At 32.9% G+C, this 21,415-nt stretch overlaps 1 protein-coding gene across 4 annotated transcripts in view; it reads right to left on the reverse strand.

Annotated features, from left to right (window-relative positions):
- LOC134241467 (homeobox protein Meis1-like) overlaps positions 1-21,415 on the reverse strand; it is a 70,898-nt gene that overhangs the window by 18,298 nt on the left and 31,185 nt on the right. For all 4 annotated transcript variants that reach the window (XM_062723528.1, XM_062723507.1, XM_062723514.1 and 1 more), the window contains exons 8-9: positions 14,391-14,529; positions 527-678 (exon numbers count right to left, since the gene is read on the reverse strand). In XM_062723528.1, coding sequence (XP_062579512.1) covers positions 527-678; positions 14,391-14,529 — 291 coding nt within the window. The remainder of the gene's footprint in view (positions 1-526; positions 679-14,390; positions 14,530-21,415) is intronic.

Genomic DNA, 21,415 nt, shown 5'->3' on the forward strand with positions numbered 1-21,415 from the left:
TTTACACTATTTTTTTTTTAACACTGAAAATGATCAATGACTTTTTATCTTTCGAGGTAAACAAACACAAATTCTAACTTATCTATCTCTTAAAACAAAACCCTTTTTTGTAGGGTAATGTTTTGTGATGAGCTGTATGTTACTTGTAACTTAAGCTGTTTTTTTTTTTTCGTTAAATTTGAGGTATACCTCAATTCATCAACAACTTTCAGAATTTTTTTTGGTATAAATGTGATAAGGAAATAAACTAAATAACATTTATAAAAACTAAAAATAAAAGTCATTGTTTTTACAAATGAACTACCTGCCACATTAATATTTTCAGATTTTTTCAATGAAAGAAGGTCATTAATTAAATCAGTTCTCATGTACATTTCATTTAATTCTGATTAAAATTTCATTTTTCACTCGAAATATACAAACAATTTTTCTCTTAAGATAAAAAGTATTGTGCAATTTTAACATTTCCTTAGTTGAAAGATTTTTCAAATTATAAAATTTTTTCTAAAATAATGATAAAACTTACTGTTAAATGCTGAAAGAGCCATGCTCTCATGATATTTGTGGCCACTTTGGGGAAAATGCCCCGCTTTTTCTGACGTTTTGAATTGGCACGGTCCTCGGAATCTTCATCCGCAGTTCCCTCCCCTGATCCGACACTGTTGTCTAGACCTTCCCCTGTAACAAAGAAAAATATAAATTATTTACATATTCTGAAAGTTTAAAAATAAAACAATAACAATTTTTTATTACATAATAATGGACATTAAGTAAACTTTCCATTAATTTAAATATTAATTATCTATTTAATACAAGGATTTTTTTAAAACTCAAATTGGAATTATCTTTTAACATGAAAATTCAATTCATTTTTATTTCCAACAAAAATTATAAAAAATAAATTTTCTTATTAAAATTCATGAATTGAAAACATAATTTTTGGCCAATTAACACTCCATTGAAAAAAATTAAAACCGAAAAATAATCAGGAATAATTGATTTCTCCTATCCTCCCACTGTTTATCTTGTAATTTATTGGAGTCTCTATTTTGATTTTGTTTATTTATTTTTGTCTTCAGACTAGTGTTTCTATTACAACCACCTACCCAGGCAGTCTATTGATTAAAGAATCAGTGCCGAGGGAATTTTCTAAGGAAAACCATCAACTATTCCCAACAAATTAAGATAAACAGCACAAGTAGGGAATGACATCACCATACACACTAATTATTCCATTATGAGGGAACAGGTTTTAACAGAAATTGCAATCACCTAAATTGCATAGAATTTTACCATTATGAACTAATCAAGATTTATTCACAATATTGAACATTTGCAACCCTAACCTTTTTACTTGAACTCTTATAATCACTTGACTTACAGCACTCAACACTAGTTATTGAATTCGTTTTTTTTTTCTGATAAAATCACCAAAAAAAAGTTATCCATATTAATAATTTGATAATGTTTAAACCTTTATTTTAACACTCAATTCTGTTTTTTTCAGATCTAATTTTTTAAAATATCATATAATAATATTTCATCATTACATAAATAGGCTTATAAAATCATAAAATTTTATAGGTCATAAAATTTTTTCATCATAAGATTCCTAAACAGTTACAATTCATCTTTTATCTTTAAAAATATTTTTATGCCATTTTCAATTTGAAAATGATGAATTTTTTTCAATAAATGAAAAATTCAGATAGATAAGATAGCACACTGAACATAATTTTTCTTATGAAAGCAAAAGAAGGAAATCTGAAAAATTTGTTAAATGAAGCTTAGCGTCAATTACTGGGGGGAATTTTGGAAGGGTTACAGTCTACGTGATGAGTCGTAACAGATTGGCTTGGATACGGCTAATCGACAACGGGACTAAATTACACCAACAAAACCAGAATCGGGCCAGACAAAATACACCAAAAAAAAAAAAACATGACTTCACTAATCAACGTTTTTGTAACTTAATGCATTTCCATTAAAATAGTAAAAATTCTTTAAAAAAAACAAAAGCTTCTTGAATCGGTTAAGAAATGATAAAATAAGACTTTGTCCTTGTACGTCTAGGTGAAAGCAAATTCGAGTACCCCAATCTGGAGCCTGGTTCTTGTAACAAATACAATGACATTTATGTGAAATTGGCCTGATCTAATAATGTTGGTCACCCATTGACTTGCCAATTCAATTACACAGTCCCAACCAGGCTGGGAATGATTACAAATTAATTGGAATCCTTTTCTAATCAAATATGCCATGGATATACATTCTCATTGGCTTGTTTGAAAATTTTGCATATAATTCAATAAAAGAAGCAATCTGATAAATCCGGTGGCAGTTTCGCCAGAAATGGTCATCAAATGCAATATAGTTTACATTATTTTCCAGTAAAACTTCATTTTCCTTGGCACTCAAGGTGAAGGAAAAACCATTTTCGTTGGAAAACTTCATTATGAGACAAAAAGGAAATGCCACATCTCCCCAATGCTTTTGTCCACTAATTTCAACAAATGTTTTTAATAAACTCAAAAAAGTTCACCAGAGAAAGCACACTAAAACTTTCTGGGGGAAAGTGATTGGATCATGATAAATTCCCTTATCCTGCTTTGCAATTTCTTCAAGTAGACTTGGTAACTAGACGTCAGGCTCAATTTTAGCAGCCATCCATCAAAACTTGTCAAGTTCTGTATACATCTTATCCTCTTAGTTATTAGGGAAATTTTCCCTGGGTTTGTAATGAGACTTGTTATGGTTTCTCTATAAAGTTCATTATTTCTCGATTTTTGAAGTCGCGATCAATACGAATTAGTATTACATATTGTTGATGAACACAATTTAGCTAATGAATGAAAAAAGGAAATTTTCTAATTTACGACCCTCATTAATGAAGCTAAAAACTTTTGCGGAATACCAACCATCCATATTGTAGTATTGCAACTGCAGCTTCTCAGCCATATTTAATTCTTATAATCCAAAATGCAACGAGACAGAATGTCCTCTTAAAATGGCTTTTTTTCTTTGCACAAAAATCCTCGGCAAAAAAAACGAAATTGGCTTTTTGGGGGAAGAAAATCTGGAACACAAGTTACTCCATGTAATTATGAGATGTGAATAATTGCAGAGACTGTTTGGAAATGGACTCCCAGAGGTAATGTCAGTTTCTCATCCCGGACTTGTCAATTGCAGGCGCTTATTCTATTTCTCACACACTGTGATGCCTCTATGACAATCTATGTCATAACAATCACCCAGGCCCAAGTCAAAACAACATCATTATTTTATTCAAACAGGGCTAAATGCCAGTTAGATCATTTTTGCCTGGTAGACAATAGGACATTGTATGGGCCTGCACACCCTGCAGCAACATTTCTGTTTTTAGAATTTCCACAGGTTAATTTATGGACAATTACATCATTCATCAAATGCAGGGTTTGACAACTAGTGATTAATGAGATTATAAAATTCTATATTAGCAAATCAAAGCCAATGAAACAAGGATAGACTTATTTTTTTAACAACTAATTCATAACTGTCAATGTTTTTTCAAACAATTAATGAAATTTATCTCGGACATCTATCTATAACTTTTTCATGTTTTTCGCAAGAACATTTCTCATTTAATTTTTGCCTGTAAATTCATTTTCAGCCAAAAAAAATCACCAGTACCAAATTAAATATAGAAACATTTAAAGTGTTTTTAAAAAAATACATATTTTTTATAAAGGAAAGGCATATATTAAGCTGTGCTGGTAATCTACATAGCTTCATCTGGCTTCTCGGAAATAAAACTGTCAAAACCACATTAACATTTCTGGTGGAAAAAAAACTAAGACTGTATGCATATTGGCTTTCCATGAAGGTTCTAAAGGTGAATTTATATCATGAATGCACATAATAAATGACCCATTTAAATCTTTAAACCAAAAATAATCTTAACCTAGTGTTTAAATGTTTTTACTAGGAAAGATATATTGATAATTATTTTAACACTTGCAAAAAAAAAAAAAATGCATATTTATTGAAATAAAAAAAATATATTTCTGTATGCATAGACATAGTTCTTTCCCTTTATACAGATCTCACTGAAAAAATATATATTCCTCTGACTTTTTCACGAGTGCAGATTCTTCCTATTGCTAATTTATCAGGCGTTGCCTCTTTTTGCATTTTTTAAGAAAAATTTCTGAGTGGATTAAAAAATGTGAAACATCTCATCATGTGGGGCTTAGAATGACTTGGGACTTGATAAGAATTATCGGAAAGAGGCAATACTCAATTCCCCTCCATAGATTCCATTCTTTCTTTCAAGCTTTTGTTATCAACAACCAAATCAAGTGATGAGTTCTTTTTTTTCAATACATATTATTTGGTAACTTTTTTTTTTTAAATCTGCATGTACACAGCAGGAGTTAACAGGTGATGTAATTAGATGGGCGGAGCTTCTATAATATGCAGATTATCAACATTGATCTTTTGACCTCAGGGGTTAGGAGTTTAAATTTCAGTTTTTAACAAATGCAGTTGATCTGTGGATGTAGACAAAACAATGAAACAATGTACTTAATTGTTTTGGTTAATCAGTGCCAATCAGGGGAGGCATGATAAGAAGCGTAGTGGATGGGTGATTGGGACGGTTAATGGTAGACCCAGTAATGGAGGAACTAGATAGCACTGACCATTTACAATCAGACACAGATGTGGGGGGAGAGAGGGATAGAGAGAGCCATGTCATTAAGTTGAAATCCACACCAGTCTGGGTGAATTCTTCCCAAGCCTTCCTGATCCTGGCCCAATGGAATGCTATTTCAATCGCGCCTGGAATTTCAGAGTTCCAGAACGTCAAAATGAGTTCAGAGACACCAAAACCCCCATAAACATCTTTAATTGGAAACCCAAACTCCAGTTTATGTTGATACTGATCATCTACAAAATGTACCACCTCTCAAGTCAAATAGTCAATTGTTTCTGCATCACCCCTCTAGATAAAATTTTTGTTCCTTTCCAAGGAATGCCAAAAATAAACATTTCAAGAGATCAAAACTTTGGCAGTTGACCGCATTGTTTATATAAATTTCTATTAGAAAGCTTGAGTGATCTTACAGTCTTCTACAAAAGTATCCCTTTACTGCCAGTGATCATTCACATTAACAAAAATAAGGTGATGAATCACTAAAAAATCTCACCAAATCCCAGGCTTTTTACTCTAACGAGTTAAAAATAGTATAATACCATAGATATACAAACAGTTTCCCCTAATACTCATCTCATGATCTTAAAACCAGAGAAATTTAGCTCACCTGAAGTACTTATTCAACCAAAATAAAGATTCAAAATACAGAAAAAAGCCTAAGTACCAACACTGACTTTTTTTACTTGCATTCCAGGGAAAAAAATTCACAAAAGTTATGGATATACATTGCATCTCTCATGCAATAGAAGTTTGTTTAAAAAAATTGTAAAATTTATGGATATACATATCTTTCATGCAAATAGAAGTTGGTTTATAATATTCATTCAACTATCCTATACAATCTGAGAAAATGTTAAATATTCTTCACTATCCAAGAGAAAACTTAAGTTTTTCATACAACTATCACCAGTTAAGAAAGCACAAGAATTTATTCAACTATCCAAAGTAAAGTTTTTAATCAACTATGCAAAATAAAGCCTTTATTCAACTATCCAAAGCTTTTATTCAACTATCCAAAGTAAAGCTTTTATTTAACTATCCAATGTAAAGCTTTTATTCAACTATGCAAAGTAAAGCCTTTATTCAACTATCCAAAGCTCAATTATCCAAAGTATTCAAAAAGAAAACTTTATTTAACAAAAGTAAAGAGAAAGCTTACTTTTTTCATCTATTCCATGTAAAGAGAAAGTTTAGGTTCTTCATTCAACTATCCCAGATTAAGAAAGTATAGGTTTAGGTACTATCCAAAGAAAAAAGTATAGAATTAGCACCTATCCTATATGTAAAGATAGTGGTTATTCATTCTACTATACTTGAAAATGAGAAAAAGTAGGCATTTATTTCATTATCCATGTACACAAAAAAAATCTACAGATAATATTCCACTCAGAAATGTATAGCGTAAACCTTCTGTTTATAGTGCAGGAGAAATTTCTACCATTTTGAAACCTTGTCCTTTATTCTCGACTATTTCTTACTGCAAACTACTTATTTAATTGTGTAGAATATTGCCCTACCCAGTCGTAAAATTAATAGTCAAGGATGGAATTCAAACTGCAGAATTTAGCAATAAAATTTGTTCTTTCCATTATCCTAAATAAAGAAAATAATTTTGTATTCTCAGTTGAAAGGCTATACATGAAACCCATATCAACTCATGGAAAGAAAAAATTCACAGGTAGGGCAATGAAAACCGCAGACTTCTTTAGTATTAAACAAATTCAAATATTTTCATCTAACCAATCCAGAATTCAAACCAATTAATGGCCAATTTAAATATTTCTGATTTAAAAACAAAAATCTGTAAAATTGTGAACAATTGCCTGCAGACCAAACAAAGGAATAACATTTTCCTTTAAACAGATTCTCTACAAGACCAAACTGGCTGTCCTTAACTTCCCAAATCTTGTTTCCTGATTGGCAAAATCTGGAGATGACACATTGTCATTAGTGAGAAGAAAAGGCCACCATCACTCGCCCAAACCCCTGAACATCAATATTTCAATTTTGACCAACACCATCCACCTGGTAATAAAGTTAATTACACATAGTTCCAAGTCAGCCCCAACTTGGTGGCAGCCATTATCTTTAAATTAAAATCTTCATTTCAAACAGCCTCCATTTTAACAGTCCAGTGTAAACACAGCAGTCGGGGATCTAAATGGTGTGGGAAGTCATTAATTACTGTGTGACCTGACCATCATCTAGCTCAGCAGGTATAGAACCTCTAGTGAAAGGGGGGAGAAGGGGGGGCTTAATTTCCCCCCACCATCTTTCAGAGTGGGTGACCCAAAAATCAATATTGTACCCATAATGAACATTGGTGAGGAGAGACAAAGCTAATTATTAGAATATTAGAGAGATATACAAAGAAACATGACCCTATAACACAAGGGGCAAGCAAACATACGGGCTGTTTATAGATATAGAATATTATCTAGTGGAGAAATATTTGTGTATTGAGGGACCTATTAAAGGCTTGTAGTGTGTCTGATCTACTGCTGACCTGGACCTATGTACATAACTGGCTACAAAATCTGATTAATAAGTTTGCTGGGCAGGTAACATTGGCTGTAAATGTCTGGGTTTCCTGGCCGAAACCAGGATAGAGTTATCACCACCATTATGTGAGCGATCTCCCAAATGTTGAATAATCACTAGATATTTACCTAACACTTATTTCTGTAGGAAACTGTATCTTGGGTTTAATAAAATAAATATTAAATGAGAAATCTGAAGTATATGCCCTCTAATGTCTCCTTCCTTTGACTGGATTCACTGTAATGCTCTTACACCATTATATACAGACTGTGTGCAGCCTTGCTTGAATATTGCATTACCTTGCTGAAAACATTAAAATTTATGCCTTTCCAGAGTTGATAATTCATTTACTGTTGCATGAAAATTGAAACATTCATATCAGTTTGATTTAATTTGGCCCAACCTATAGCCACCCTACCATGGCGAAGTGCAGCCAAGTCTGAAATGAGACTAAACTGCATGGCATCCTATCTTACAACTTCTTAGAGTTTTTTTGTGAATGAAAATGGAAATGAATGGAGAAAATCCTACTTTTATGCTTGTAGAGTGCTTACATTAGCGAGACAAAACTAGGACAATAACGGGCACTGCAGGTCTAACACCAGGCTTGTGCAGAATATCAATGGCTAGATTTAACTTCCAAGGATAGCCACATCAGATATTCAAATATTTGTGATTTGTCAAAAGGAGATTAAGTTTTTAGGGGTGAAGGGTTGAAAACTTGTCATTATATTGTCATTAGGAAACAAATGGTCATCTTTTTGTCATAAATTAAAATGATTTTCCACCCCACTCCTGCCTGCATCACAATACAAAAGAAATTCATCTGCAACTGAAAGGTCACCATTTTGTCATACAACATCTTTTAAATTGTTCCATCACATCCTATCATAGCAGAATCTAGACAAAGTAAAACATACTCATGACCTAGATTAGGGTCTTTTTCACTCCTATGCTTATCTTGCCTAAAATACTTTTAACAGTATAATAACTATTACAATTCAAAGTTGATACGATAAGGAGAAAAATATCCAATAATCTTTTATAGCTTTTGAAAGTGAAACAAACTGGGGCAAGAAAATATGATGTTCTTGATGTATACTAGATACTGTACCTCAAAAGCACTAGCAACTCAAAGAGTCAAGAAATTTCTTCAAAATTTTAACGAACCTATTCGGATTCATTAAAACTAAGATTAAGATCTATCACTAGAGGGAATTCAGAAAGGGTCAATTACTACAGAAAAACCATTTCAGTCACAGACGAAATTAACTCTGTGTTACCATTTCATACCAAAAAATACTCATCACCATTTGTTAAACTACCCATTAAATCTACAGCGAATCTGGTTTAATGATCACTTCTCCTTTAAGGATTGTAAAGGCAAGGTCACAATGTCCCTAAAGATAGTCTAGGGCTTCAAGCAGACGGCCATTGCTACATAACATTTATACCTATGGGTGTTAAAAATCCAATAGGGAAATCCGACTTGCTGATTAGCGGGGTAAAATACTTAATTCCATTGACATGACAAGGATGCAGTTCACATGTGTTTTTATTAGAGGCCTAAACCATAACATGCTAGAGGCTCTAAAATCATAAAACCATTTTCTAAACATTTTGCTATTTAATTCAACAAGATCTGTTGGATTACTTGCCCGATTGCTCTTTCTAATGGCTGAATGAACAGATTCGAAATCTAACAAAACTTTTTGTATTGACCTAATCCTCTTGATTCTCAGTAATGCCTGACTTTAAGTTGTATGTTTACACTCTAAATGGCTGCATGACCAGTCAGCAAAATGCCTTTTTCCCTTTCAAATAATCTCTAGCCAAATACTCATTGGCAGGGGACATAAAAACAACCAAGATATTCTCGAGACTTCCTAGCAGTCTTGGAGAGAGAGAAAAAATATCAGACTTCAAAGTGATCAATATGGAGGCCCTAAAAAAGCCCCTAAAAAGCAGGCCAACACCAAGAGATACCCGTTAACCTTCTAATGAACCGAAATTCAGATCTCGATAAAAATGTATTTGCCAGTCAGCAACCCCCTTGCCGCATGTTGCCGGGAAGGGCCTGGTGTATTCTTTACAAAATATTTTCTATACCTTATCATGGCGTACAGCTGGACAGGGAGGCTACATTCACAATCTACCCAAATAAGATGTTTACCAAGCCGCTTGTGAAACAAGGCTTTTGCAAATAATCATATCTAAACCTTCCTCGCGGGTCACACGTACATTGAAATGAAATTTCCCTACTGATAAAAATTTTTGAACCAAATTTGAGTGATAAAGAAATTTTATAGTTCAAATTCAAAAGCTGTATTTTAAATGAAACTGCTAGAAAGAAAGAAAACCTCCGACAAAAAATCCTCTCCATATCGTATTATTAAATGATTACGCAAATCCGCATTTTAAAATACAAAAGCTTTTAATTTTAAAAAATTGTGAAAAAAGTATGGCTAAGGCTCATGCGAAATCTCTGCTGATATACAAGGATTACGGTATTGGCAAATTATGATAAAACTTCAAAAGGCGGTGGGTTAGCGTAAAATATTCCATAACTATTCCTCCTAGAAGCACGGGGAAGTATTCCCCAGAGTGGTTTACTCAACACCATGTTTATTTTTACACCAACCTTAGAACCATATCTATCCTTAATTTGGGGATTTAGGTCCGGACATAGTAATCCCCCTTTAAACCCCCTCAAATCCCATACACAAAGATATTTTCAAATGGGGGTTTGGTGGTTCCTTAAAATGCATTTTATCTCCCTCCTCACAACTCAAAACTTCAGAGCCCAGAGGTTTATTGGAAATCGGTCTAAGATGTCCTGGATTTCCCTGTGCCTTTTTGAGGGTCAACAATATTTTGAAAAGGCCTTTTTCAGTTTCTTTTGATTATTTTTTTTACCAATTTCAAAAATAGGTTTTTATCTTGATTGAGATTTTGTAATTTTTTTTTTTCAAGAAGAGAGTAAAAGCATGAGATTTCAACTTGGGAGGTATCAAAAAATGTTATCAGAGTACCAGCTTTATTCCTCCATAATAATTGAAAGCACGGCAAAAAGAATCTTGAATTATGCTATTAAAATTTGGCAAAAGTAGAGAATAAGTACTTTATAATCAAAATAACTCCATTATTCCAAGTGTTCGAAAGCACTTGAGGAAATGACAATTTTTTTAACTTTCAAGGTTGGCTCATTCAACGCACAATCAAGTTTAAAGTTCACTTCAATAGTTTTGAAATAAAATGCTTAATTACAGTTAAAACTATGATCATCGCCCAATCATCGCTTGGCCATTTTTTTTGTGAATTTGAAACCTTAATGTTATGATGGTTTCGTTTACACAAGAAGAAGAATGGAAGGTAAATATTCGGCAGCCGATCAGATAAAATACACTTTGCAGTAGATTTGATTCAAACAAAGAATCGTCACATAATGGAGGACCGAGTGGGATGGGCTGTGTCACTAATACAGAGGGTCTCCAATTTATGAACCTATTCATAACACAGTCTTCCTAATCATACAACATCTAATAACTGTACACCCAGGCTATTCAAACCCACAACAGACTGAATGAGCAACAATTGACCTGAATCATACAAGATTATACCACCTGAACGCTCATTTATTCTTTGGCTATCATAATTATCCCTTTAAATAATCACAGATTTCTTGTGTTATAATAGACAAGCCAGTGATATCCTTTAAACAGCTCAAAATCCAACACAAACATTTCTTTTTTAAAAACCTGTCTTTCATTTCTAACATTTGGTTAGAAATCTTGAAGTTTTCTTCTCTGCCATATAAAAAGCACAGAGGAGAGAGAAATGCAGTGTACATGATTCTTAAGAATGCATAATCATAATGATTTTTTTTTTACTCTAAATTTGGTTATTGGTTCAGATGCCATTCCTAATGCAGTCTTGTAGCTATACATTTCCGCTGAACCATTCCAATTTTTATAGATTTTACATTTATACACAAAGCAGAATTGCTTTCCAACTGAACAAGACATTGCAAAGGCATAAGGACCGCACTATACATGGGAGAAATATCTGGTCTAGCGGAAAACATTCCCAACTAACACAATCAGCCTCAGCTCGCAGACCGCCGCAATCATTAGAAAAAGTGTGTATTGGATTCTGAACTTAACTGATGGTGGAAAATTTGTCTCACAATGGCCCCCTTTCTTTGCGCTGGTGCAAAAATTATAGTCCCCACATGTTCCATTTTTAAAATTATTGATGCCAAAATAACTTTCAACTTCAAAAAATTAACAAAAAGAAGGAAAACACTTATAACAATTAAGCAATGTAAAATTAATATGAAGCACTCTTTTATTATTTTCTTTGCAACTTTGAAAGACCATGTGACTGCACAAGTCTCGCATAATCAAGTTCAATAAATCTCATCAAACAGAATAACCAAATGGAAAGGAGAAAATTTAATTACTAGAGTCTAATGAAATCTAGATGAAAATCACACTCCTATTTAAAAATGGTCATCAAGCGAAAAACCCAGGCTACTTAGCATATTCAACAATAGCTCGAGATGATGAAAATCACAATGCATTTCTTCACACTTTCTGATCAAGGACTAAACTTGACAAAAAAATTGGTAACATTTCTCTTTTCCTCTCTCTCCCCAAAAGCCGATGCAATTTATTTATTTTTCAAACAATTTAACTTCAAGGAAGACAAAAACCTTAAAGAAAATTAAGAAAACCAAATAAACAGCATACCAATTAAAAACACAAATAAACTAAGGTGAGCCTAAATACCCTGTTAGATTGGTTAGATTTTCATTTGAGGAGGCCACAGAAATTTCCAAGGACTCTCAGTGCTTCAACTGGACACTTACAGTAATTTAACATGAAAGTAGCTGTTTCACTTTTCTTTTCTGTAAATCTTCACCTCTGAGTAATTTTCTGCTAAGAGAAAAGTTCTTCTTTGTGTACCTATAGCAACTGTCTTGTTAACATTCATTCAAACACTGGAGAAAATCCTTAAAAGAAGGGGGGGGGGGGGGTAATTTGTCTAAAATCAACATCTGCTGGTCTTCTCTAAAAGGGAAGAAAAATTTCATTTTCATGTAGGAATTGTGGATAAATATTAGGTTCAACCAGTGTCAAAGGTAAAGTGGCCATTTGTCTTGACTGAAATCTCTATCTCACCCTTTTCTAAATTTACTCAACTTCAAAAGAGCTTCAATTAGTTTTCACAGCACTCATCATCAGAGAACCTGGTAGATGTTTTGGGGGGAGTTATTTGTCATGATTTGATAATGAGCAATCAAAAGTAGACTTGATGCCCCATGCCCCAGCATTAGGCATCCCCTCTCCTGATTTCTATGTATTACAGCCATTAAAATTCGTGTGATATCATACCCTAATCATAATAACTATTACTGGGCCTCCAGCGTGATTAGCAAGCTTTGCCAGCATTCCCATTTTTCATCTTTAATCCCAAAGAAGATAGGAGCTATCAAGTCAAGATTGGAAAAGATGTGGTTCCTATTACACCGCCAACCTACCACCCAAGTACCTAACATTTCACATTTATTAAACACCAATTTTCTCCGTGGAACCCTCAAACAGAATTCCGTTATCTCCACACTCAGCCTCTCTCTGTGTCTTTGGAGAAGACCTCTTGAAGCATCGTGGGGCTTCCCTTTACAAGCCCCTCTTAATTCAGAGTCTTTAGCACCGAAAATTGCTGAAAGCTGGAAAATGTATTTTATATTGATATCTTAGTGGTGTTTGATATTGTCAGCACAAGTTTCTTTGATTACTTTTATTTCCAAATTCTTCACTTTGCAAACACTCTAGGCATGGCATTTAGGAGATTTCGAGAAGTATTTAATAGCTAACTGACTTGCACCAAAAGTCTTCCCGATTTTTACAACTTTTTTTCCGCAGTGAATGGTCTCTCTCTTGCATCTCGAGCAAACAGCTGCGACTAACTTTTGACTCTAATGGAACCTTCTCACAATAATGTCATTATAACTCGAGCATATTGTAATCATTAAATTCTAGGTACTCACTATAATAACACTACTCCGAATTTAACGAGCATTTAAATGTTCAGTCAAAATATTGAATAAACAGAAAACCAGCTGACTTTTCAGGGGGTCTGCGTAACCTTCCTATATTAGGAGTTGCTATCACAGAGTGAACAACCTTTCAGATTCTCGTAAAAAGAACCTGAATTACCATACAAATAGTTTAAGAAAATACTGAAATCATGAATCTCCTTCTAGACCAAGAGTTCAAACATGACAGTCCAGTCTTCTATAAACACCACTGACACGACTTTACCGAGCTTACAACTCTAAGAAAAAATTGACCAAAAAAGATGGAAAAGTTTTTTCAAGTGACCACCATTGTCTGTCTCTGATAGCTATGTCTACCTATATGCAATAATAAAGTCCATTCTATCTACATATCTCTAATGGTTGTAAGCTTTAGATTGACTTGTAAACACACAACACCTACACTCTTCACTCTATGCCTGACCTGATCACTAAGTATTAGCCTAGCCAGCCTAAGACAATGTGTACACATCAATTTCTGTAGGGCATTGACTGAAACAGATACACATGCATGTGTAAACCAGCCAGAAAGTCAGTACAAAGGGACATTTGGGGCATTGTAATACAGCAATACACACCCAAAATCTATCCAACAACATAGTGTTGCATATATGTGACCAAAACACTTGTATGTCAGACCTTGTAGTGTTTTCCCTAAGAACCAGTTACCAGCCAAACTGACCACTAAAAAAATGCTGCTTAAAAATCTAAAATTCAAAAATAATTTTAGTGAGGTCCACAGAGTTTTTGTTCGTAAACCTAAACCCCTGTTAGTACTATTGACCTCTAAGCCTTTACTTTGAAATAAAAGGAAACCAATAAAATAACATATTAGGGTACCTACTGGCAGCATAACAACTGTATGCAGCATTAAATGCATAACCACTTTATGCAGCATTGACAGAATAACCATTGTATGCAATATATGTATAACAACTGCATACAGCATTGACAGTATATCCACTGTATGCAGCATAACCACTGTATGTGGCCTTTTCAGCATAACCACTGTATACAGCATAACCACTGTATGCAGCATTGGAAGCATAAACTTACCTGATTCACTGATGTTGTCTGCATTGTGAGATGAATTTGATGTTGCGTTTGATTGACTAGGTGTGATGGGCGTGTCCCCGGACCGGGAGGACTGTGTGTCTTCCTGTGGCCCAAAGGTCAGGCTCTGGGAGGGGGGACGCTGAAAAAGGTCAAAGGTCAATTGTACAAGTCATACTATGATCTATGTTTCATAGAGACAATAGAATATAGTCCATGTAAACAAAAATAATTGTCAAATTGCATTTATTAATTACAATATAAATATGAATATTTCTTCACTTCAAAATATATATATTAAGCATTTTCTGTGGATTTTCACTATTAATTCAAATAGTATTTTTTATAACTATATAAAAACACCTCAGATCTATTACATGTATATGATACAGTAATTGATTTTACAAAGAATTGTTACAATACATGTATATATTATTTAAAATGTTAACCACCTAATTTCTGAGCTGTGATCATCTGATCAATCCTGCTAATCATTAAATACTACTTAAATAATGATATCTTCCATAACTAGCTTATGAAATCTAGTTCTCATCTAATAAATCAATTTTTTCTGCATTTTTTTAGTTTGTTTTTTCTATGAAACAAAACACAATTAATTCACAATCCTTCAAATATTACAGTAACATACGGCACATGTTCAATTTAGACAGGTGTTCTCTAACATTTAATTGTCACCACCAACTCAGAATTTCGCACATTCAGTGCATCAAAGTGAAGAAACATGGACGGGTATTTTTCAATGAAACTGCGACTCATCATGAATTTTTTACTGTGCAGTAACACTGTAGCTAATTATGCATGGCCGATCCACTGATAACATTTTCAATAGTTAATGATTATCCATGACGAGTCAGAATTATAGACAGGGGGAAAAATACGGGGAGTACTTAACACCGTTGTCAGTTTCTACACAAAATTTCACTTAATATTTATTAATATTTTGCATTTATACAATTTTACATAATAATTTATGCAAAATTTATTTTTTCATGGATACTCTATCTTTAAAAAAGAGAAAAAGTGTGATACTTTTGTCTTCCTTGGTGTATTTATACCCCTCGTTTTTTATTTTCTGACATTTTAGTTTGTTTTGTGTTTGTATGTGCCATTCACATGAGTTTGTACGAAATGTAAGCATGTATTTAATTAACCCTATGTACCAAGATTTTTTTGCTTGGGTGCATGAATATATTAAACTTTGAAACATTTTCTTAAATATATAAGCAAGTTACACACTAGTACTAATCTAATTAAACAATTTTATCATTTTCATTACTAATTTTGATGTCCAAACAATCCATTTTTCATTGCATGACCAAAAACATTACTAAATTTGAGGATGGTGACGATTTTCATACTTTCCTCCTCTGAATAAATAAGGAAGTACTTTTACCTAACTGTACACTCAGTATGCACCAATTACAACCAATAATGTATGGTACCTTTACAAATCCATTCTCACCGCAGGTTATTATGTCAACTTACGAAGACACAAAACTTCTGACACACACTTGGTTATTTAATGTAATGGATACTACTTTAAAAGTTCACCTAGCAGTTGTCTCTTTTGACTGTGAAAAGGTAGGCTTGTCAACAAGTTAAGACTTTGACTGACTTGGTTAAAGTGTTCATACATTGAAGGAAATGACTTGGAAATCTGGCCTTTCACAGTTGATTTATTTGAAAGAAAATGTATTCTGCTGTAACCAATACCTTAAACTAGGAGAGAGGGGGACATTAAATGTTTTAAAACACACAGGTCAACCTATAGAAAAACTTCTCCACATAAAAACCTTTGTTTACATGACATTGCAGATTGGGTTTATAGATTACGAATTAGTGGTCTGTAAATATTAGACCATTATCTTCTGTTGCACTTACAAGCACTTCTTTTACAGATTATATTACATATTATTGAAATTCAGAAATGCCTAGCATTCTCTATCCAAGAATTACTGTAATATACTTTTAATGTTCCACATCAAAATCCCTCCTTTAGGTCCAGGTTCAAAAAACACTTAAGGATATCTTATATTTGTGACTGCATGAAGAAGGGGGAAAAATGATGTCTGGCTGCAGAATTGATTATTTTTGCTTTGTCTTCCAGTATGAAAAAAGGAAATGCAGGACAAGAAACTGGCAAAAGAATATCATCAATAATTAACGATTAATGTCAATAAAATGAGAAAAACAGTGATATTAAGTCAGATAGTCTCACTGCTTAAAATCTCCACTTTCTGTCATAATTCAGAAAAAAAAAGATACCATGGAGCATAGTCAGATAGTGATAACACATTACTGGGATAAAAAAAAAATTCCCCTTATAGTTATGTTTTTTTCACAACGTACCATCTCAGAGATGCAACTGTAACCCCCTCCCCCTCCTTTCCCCTATAACGGCTATGTGAATGTATTAACATACAGAAATAGTACGATCAGGTAAACTGGTTAAAAATCAGGAGCCATACAACCCTCGGATATTTATAGAGGCAGGTGGACAGACTAATATAGTGATGATTTTGTGATGGTGTGGATTTACTGCTGATGATATGAAAAATGTTCACCTTGAAATAAGAGATTTTCTATGACAGCCACCCAATGACATCAATGGTAGCCAACTTTTTAAAGTCCCGGGTGATAGATTTTGGCTGATTTTTATCTGACGCATACCTGTCTGTTTATGTCACATGGCTTTACCCTAGCATTGTCTGCTTGATTAGGCAAACAACTATATGTCTAAAACACTGTGACTCTAGATGAGCCGATATTCTTCTTCTGTCATCATATCAAGATTGGCAAAAAGACAAATATATCAAGCAAAAGATCCCCCAGATTATCATCTTAACAATTCCTTCTCATTGTTTAACTGTACTTCTCATTATCTTTTGATATCTTTTTTATACGCAGATGAATATCACTAATCTTTGCTTATCATCCTCAAACATATTCAAGTAATGCATGCTGTAAGCATAATTTCGTCAAAGGACTCAACGTTATCTACAATAATATTTAAAACTGTATAATGTATCCATTGAGATGAGTCGACTAATAGATAAACCCCCTATATATGTAACCCCAATTTGGTCATTAAAAAAAGAGCTGTCTGAAATACAAAATGTCAAAATATAAATGCTCGATGTTACATTGGGGAAAATTTATGATTATCACAGCTAAAAGTGATATTAAAACCCTGTTTCTCTCATCAGAAAGTGGGGAATGGGCCAGTGGGGATTCTCTGTAGAGGCAATATTGACAGAAGAATGCCCAGGACAATAGTTTTATCAATACATGTAGAAAATCTGGCCATCTCGTCGAATGCTCAGACTGGGAAAAATGTCGTTGTCCTTTTCTACCTCCACAGAGAGGAGATTCTTAAAGGGGGATAACTCTAATCACACTTTGGACACATGTATGTTTAGTAATTTTTAAAATTAGTTAATATATAATTTGGGATTTTATGATATAAATCTTATCAGTCCACAGTATTGGGGAAAAGTATGGAAAAATTGACTGAAATTATAAAACTTGTGGAAACTACACGTACACTGTCGGGTCTAAATAGTTTATACAGTTACAGACCTACTTTTTTGGAGTATGCATAGTTAATGATATTTTGTCTCGCAAACTCAGTTTATTAATTATCACACCCAATGTTTTAGGATTATCAGTTATTTCTTCCCTTTCTAATATTGACATTAAAGTTTTTATTTTATAAATTGTGAAAACGATCAGGAAAAGGGACTCCTCCTCTCCACAAAAAAAGACTGCACTGGAGAACTTCCCTATTATATTTAAATAAACATTATACAACTGTAAGAAAATCAATAAAACACGCACATTATTCTGTGCTAGGCTGCGAAGTCCTGGGAAAATCTAGTGGTCGATGGCCAATACTTCTCTCCAAAATTAACTTGACCTTACTCCGTTCCAGGGTTATTCAATTTTGCAAAGGGTTAGGAAGCGACACTGCGTAGAAGACATATTGACTGACCAATTCTTAGTAATCAGATACAATACTTTCAATTCAATTATTATTTTTAAACAATTAATAAATTGGGTTCTAGAAGCACAAAGGCACATTAATTTCCTAAATATTTCATGTACATCCTTTGCGTTTGCTAAAAAACAAATGTTTATATGTTAGAACCTTGATACTAGTAAGTTACTACATTTATTGCAACGGCTTCCAAGCATAGACATAAAACCAACTATTCAGGAAAATAATAACGCTCACATTATAGCATCCATAACATATATTTCCTATCATCTACCAATAGTTATTGCACCACACAGAGCCAAACAGTGCGGAGAGGAAACGATGCACACATATATATACTGCAAACACAACATTAGATTCTCTCAATATTTCCCCCATAGCCCAGTCTGGGTTTGTAGAAGTCCTGCTACGACTCACAAAGCATATCTTTCTACTTAACAAATGACCTTCTGTCTTGCTTGTCTGTGGCGGATGCGTTTTTGCGTTTGTTAGTAACACCGTTTCATGCCTTGCACGTCCAGCTGCGAGTCGTAAACACGTGTGATCACAGGCGAAGAGGTGAGAATGGCGGGGGCTTTTTTTTCCTTTACAACATTGGCTTCTGCCTTGAACGTTTTCAAAAAGATAAATACAACCATAAAAAATCTTGTTCTACGTTTCTGTGTTTTAGAGGAAGCTAATTAGAAAGCTAAAATAGTATATATGTAATTATTTATCCGAATGTCTTGGTTTAAATTCCAATGGAAAAAAAAATTTTATTTCGTGATTAAGACATTCCATAATTTTGTTTTAAAATTCCCCTTCTTGACTTTAAAATATCTACCTTATTTATCAAACAAACGAGTTTTAAAAAAGGTTTGTTTTATTTTGAACAATCTTCTATTAAAATTTTGACAATTTCAACAGTCTACAAAAGCAATTAAAAAAAAAATAACGGAACATTGAAACTGAAAAATATAATTTATGTTATCTTTATTAACGATGAAATAATTACATAATAAAAATATTCAATGATTCCTGCATAACACAAATTTTGCAGATATCTACCTTTTGAAAGAAGATATTAATCAAAGTATCACGCGAGTTCCAAATAAAGGGATTTCTCGCGACAATTTAAATTTATATGTAATACTAGTATATATTTCACCCCCTATTTATTCATTTACACCAAAATAAAAACATCTGGAAAAAAAAAAATCTACAATATATTTTATTTATTGAACACCACTACTGTCCTTCCCTTGCTTGAATTCAACATTATTTTTTATTTTCCCTTCTTAATAAAAAATATTTTTAAAATTTTACACTAACCCCAGCAAAAATGAGGGCTGCACGTTCCTTAATCTAAAAAGAGATAACTCCTAACAGCCTTGATCGAATAGAGTCTTTTCACAACCTATATATCTGTTTATTTTAACATCTCTGATGTTTTGAATATTCGCATGCATATTATTATTATCACAGACAAAAATCAACAATATAGCTGGGTGTTTTCGTTTCTTTTGCTATGTTCATTGGCAGAATCTTTTTCCCCGGCAGTAAAACACGGTCATTACGCAGACAAAATACCGTAGTCTTATCGAAATCATTGACATTCATTTAGTGCATATTAAATATGAACACCATATGACGTAATTATTCAACATTGTTTGAAAACAAAAAAAACCCCTTACAAGTCTATTAATGTTGTACAGATTTTCGAGATAGCCCAGTTAACATACATTTGGATTTTCGAGACGTTTTCTTCGACTATGGTCTTTTATTAGAAAAGTAAATTAGAATTTTACTTCTTGCAGAAACTGCATATTTCATATGATAACGCTAAGCATTAGTAAAGTTTTTCCATCCCCCCTTTTCATAATGTGATCGGAAATTGTACAGAACACTTAAACTCTCGAGATGGTATTAATTCCAAAAGTTAAGGAAGAAAATTTACTTGATTTTTTTTGTTAATTATTCTAATTACTCGTTAGTAATTAGTGAAACAACCACTGGACAAGTTGATGGAGCAGCACACACTTCAAACCGAGTTTCCATCGAAAATTTCATCATTTTCCATACTTATGCATGTATCTTTATATGGTGAAAAAATTGGTCTTATTATTCGAAACATATTTGTGGGTCAAGAATCATATATAAGGACAAGGTCATATCACTCTTCCTAAATGTTATGAATTATCCTTAATTAAGATTAATTGAACATTAGCAGGGAAAACAAAGAATTATAAAAATTAACTATATAAGACTAAATCTTAACACTGATTTAAACGACAAACATTGTAATCGTGAAAGAATGTATAAACTGTTAAATTATTAATCAAAGATGAAAAATTATCGTTATCATGGACTGCCGAGAACTAATCATTGTTTAATAATTAAAAAAAATTCTTCGTTAAAATTATACTAATAATCGAATATTTGATTATACATGTTGTATTTGTTGTATTTTGATACATAAGTAAAACTATAAATGCGGGGTTTTTTTGTTGTTTTTTTTTTTTTTTTTTTTTTTTTTGGCTTTTTTTAAAAAAATGTTTTGTTGAAATTGTTGAATTGATTTTCTTTTTTCAACAATAGTACCCATTTTCTTATTTTAGAAATTTTCTCTAATTATGTAGTCTTTATTTTAAGAGGTGTACGTCATCCACCCCCCTTTTCGTCCTCAATTCCCCCCTAACAAAACAAACAGAAAATTAACCTTAGAACACATGCAAAATTTTGAACTAAGAAATGTGTACCTCTGAGAAACTTTAAGAAGAAATTTAGAAAGCAGTAGCTTTTAAATACATTGTTTATTTTATAATGAAATTATGCTGAAATATATAATGTATAGATTTTACAATGCGAGTTGGTTTCGACCAAAATCTTGTAGCAATTATCTCTCTCTCTCTCTCTTTCTCTTTCTCTCTTTCTCAAAGAAACAAATTATGGCACATCTCCGATGAAGTACTTTGGTACATATGCAGTATACCAACAATATAAACACCAAAAAAAAATATTTGGACCCGAA

This window comes from Saccostrea cucullata, unplaced genomic scaffold, assembly GCF_032062105.1.
Source record: "Saccostrea cucullata isolate Sc308-1 unplaced genomic scaffold, CSIRO_AGI_Scuc_v1 ctg582, whole genome shotgun sequence".
NCBI classification, from domain to species: Eukaryota; Metazoa; Mollusca; class Bivalvia; order Ostreida; family Ostreidae; genus Saccostrea; species Saccostrea cuccullata.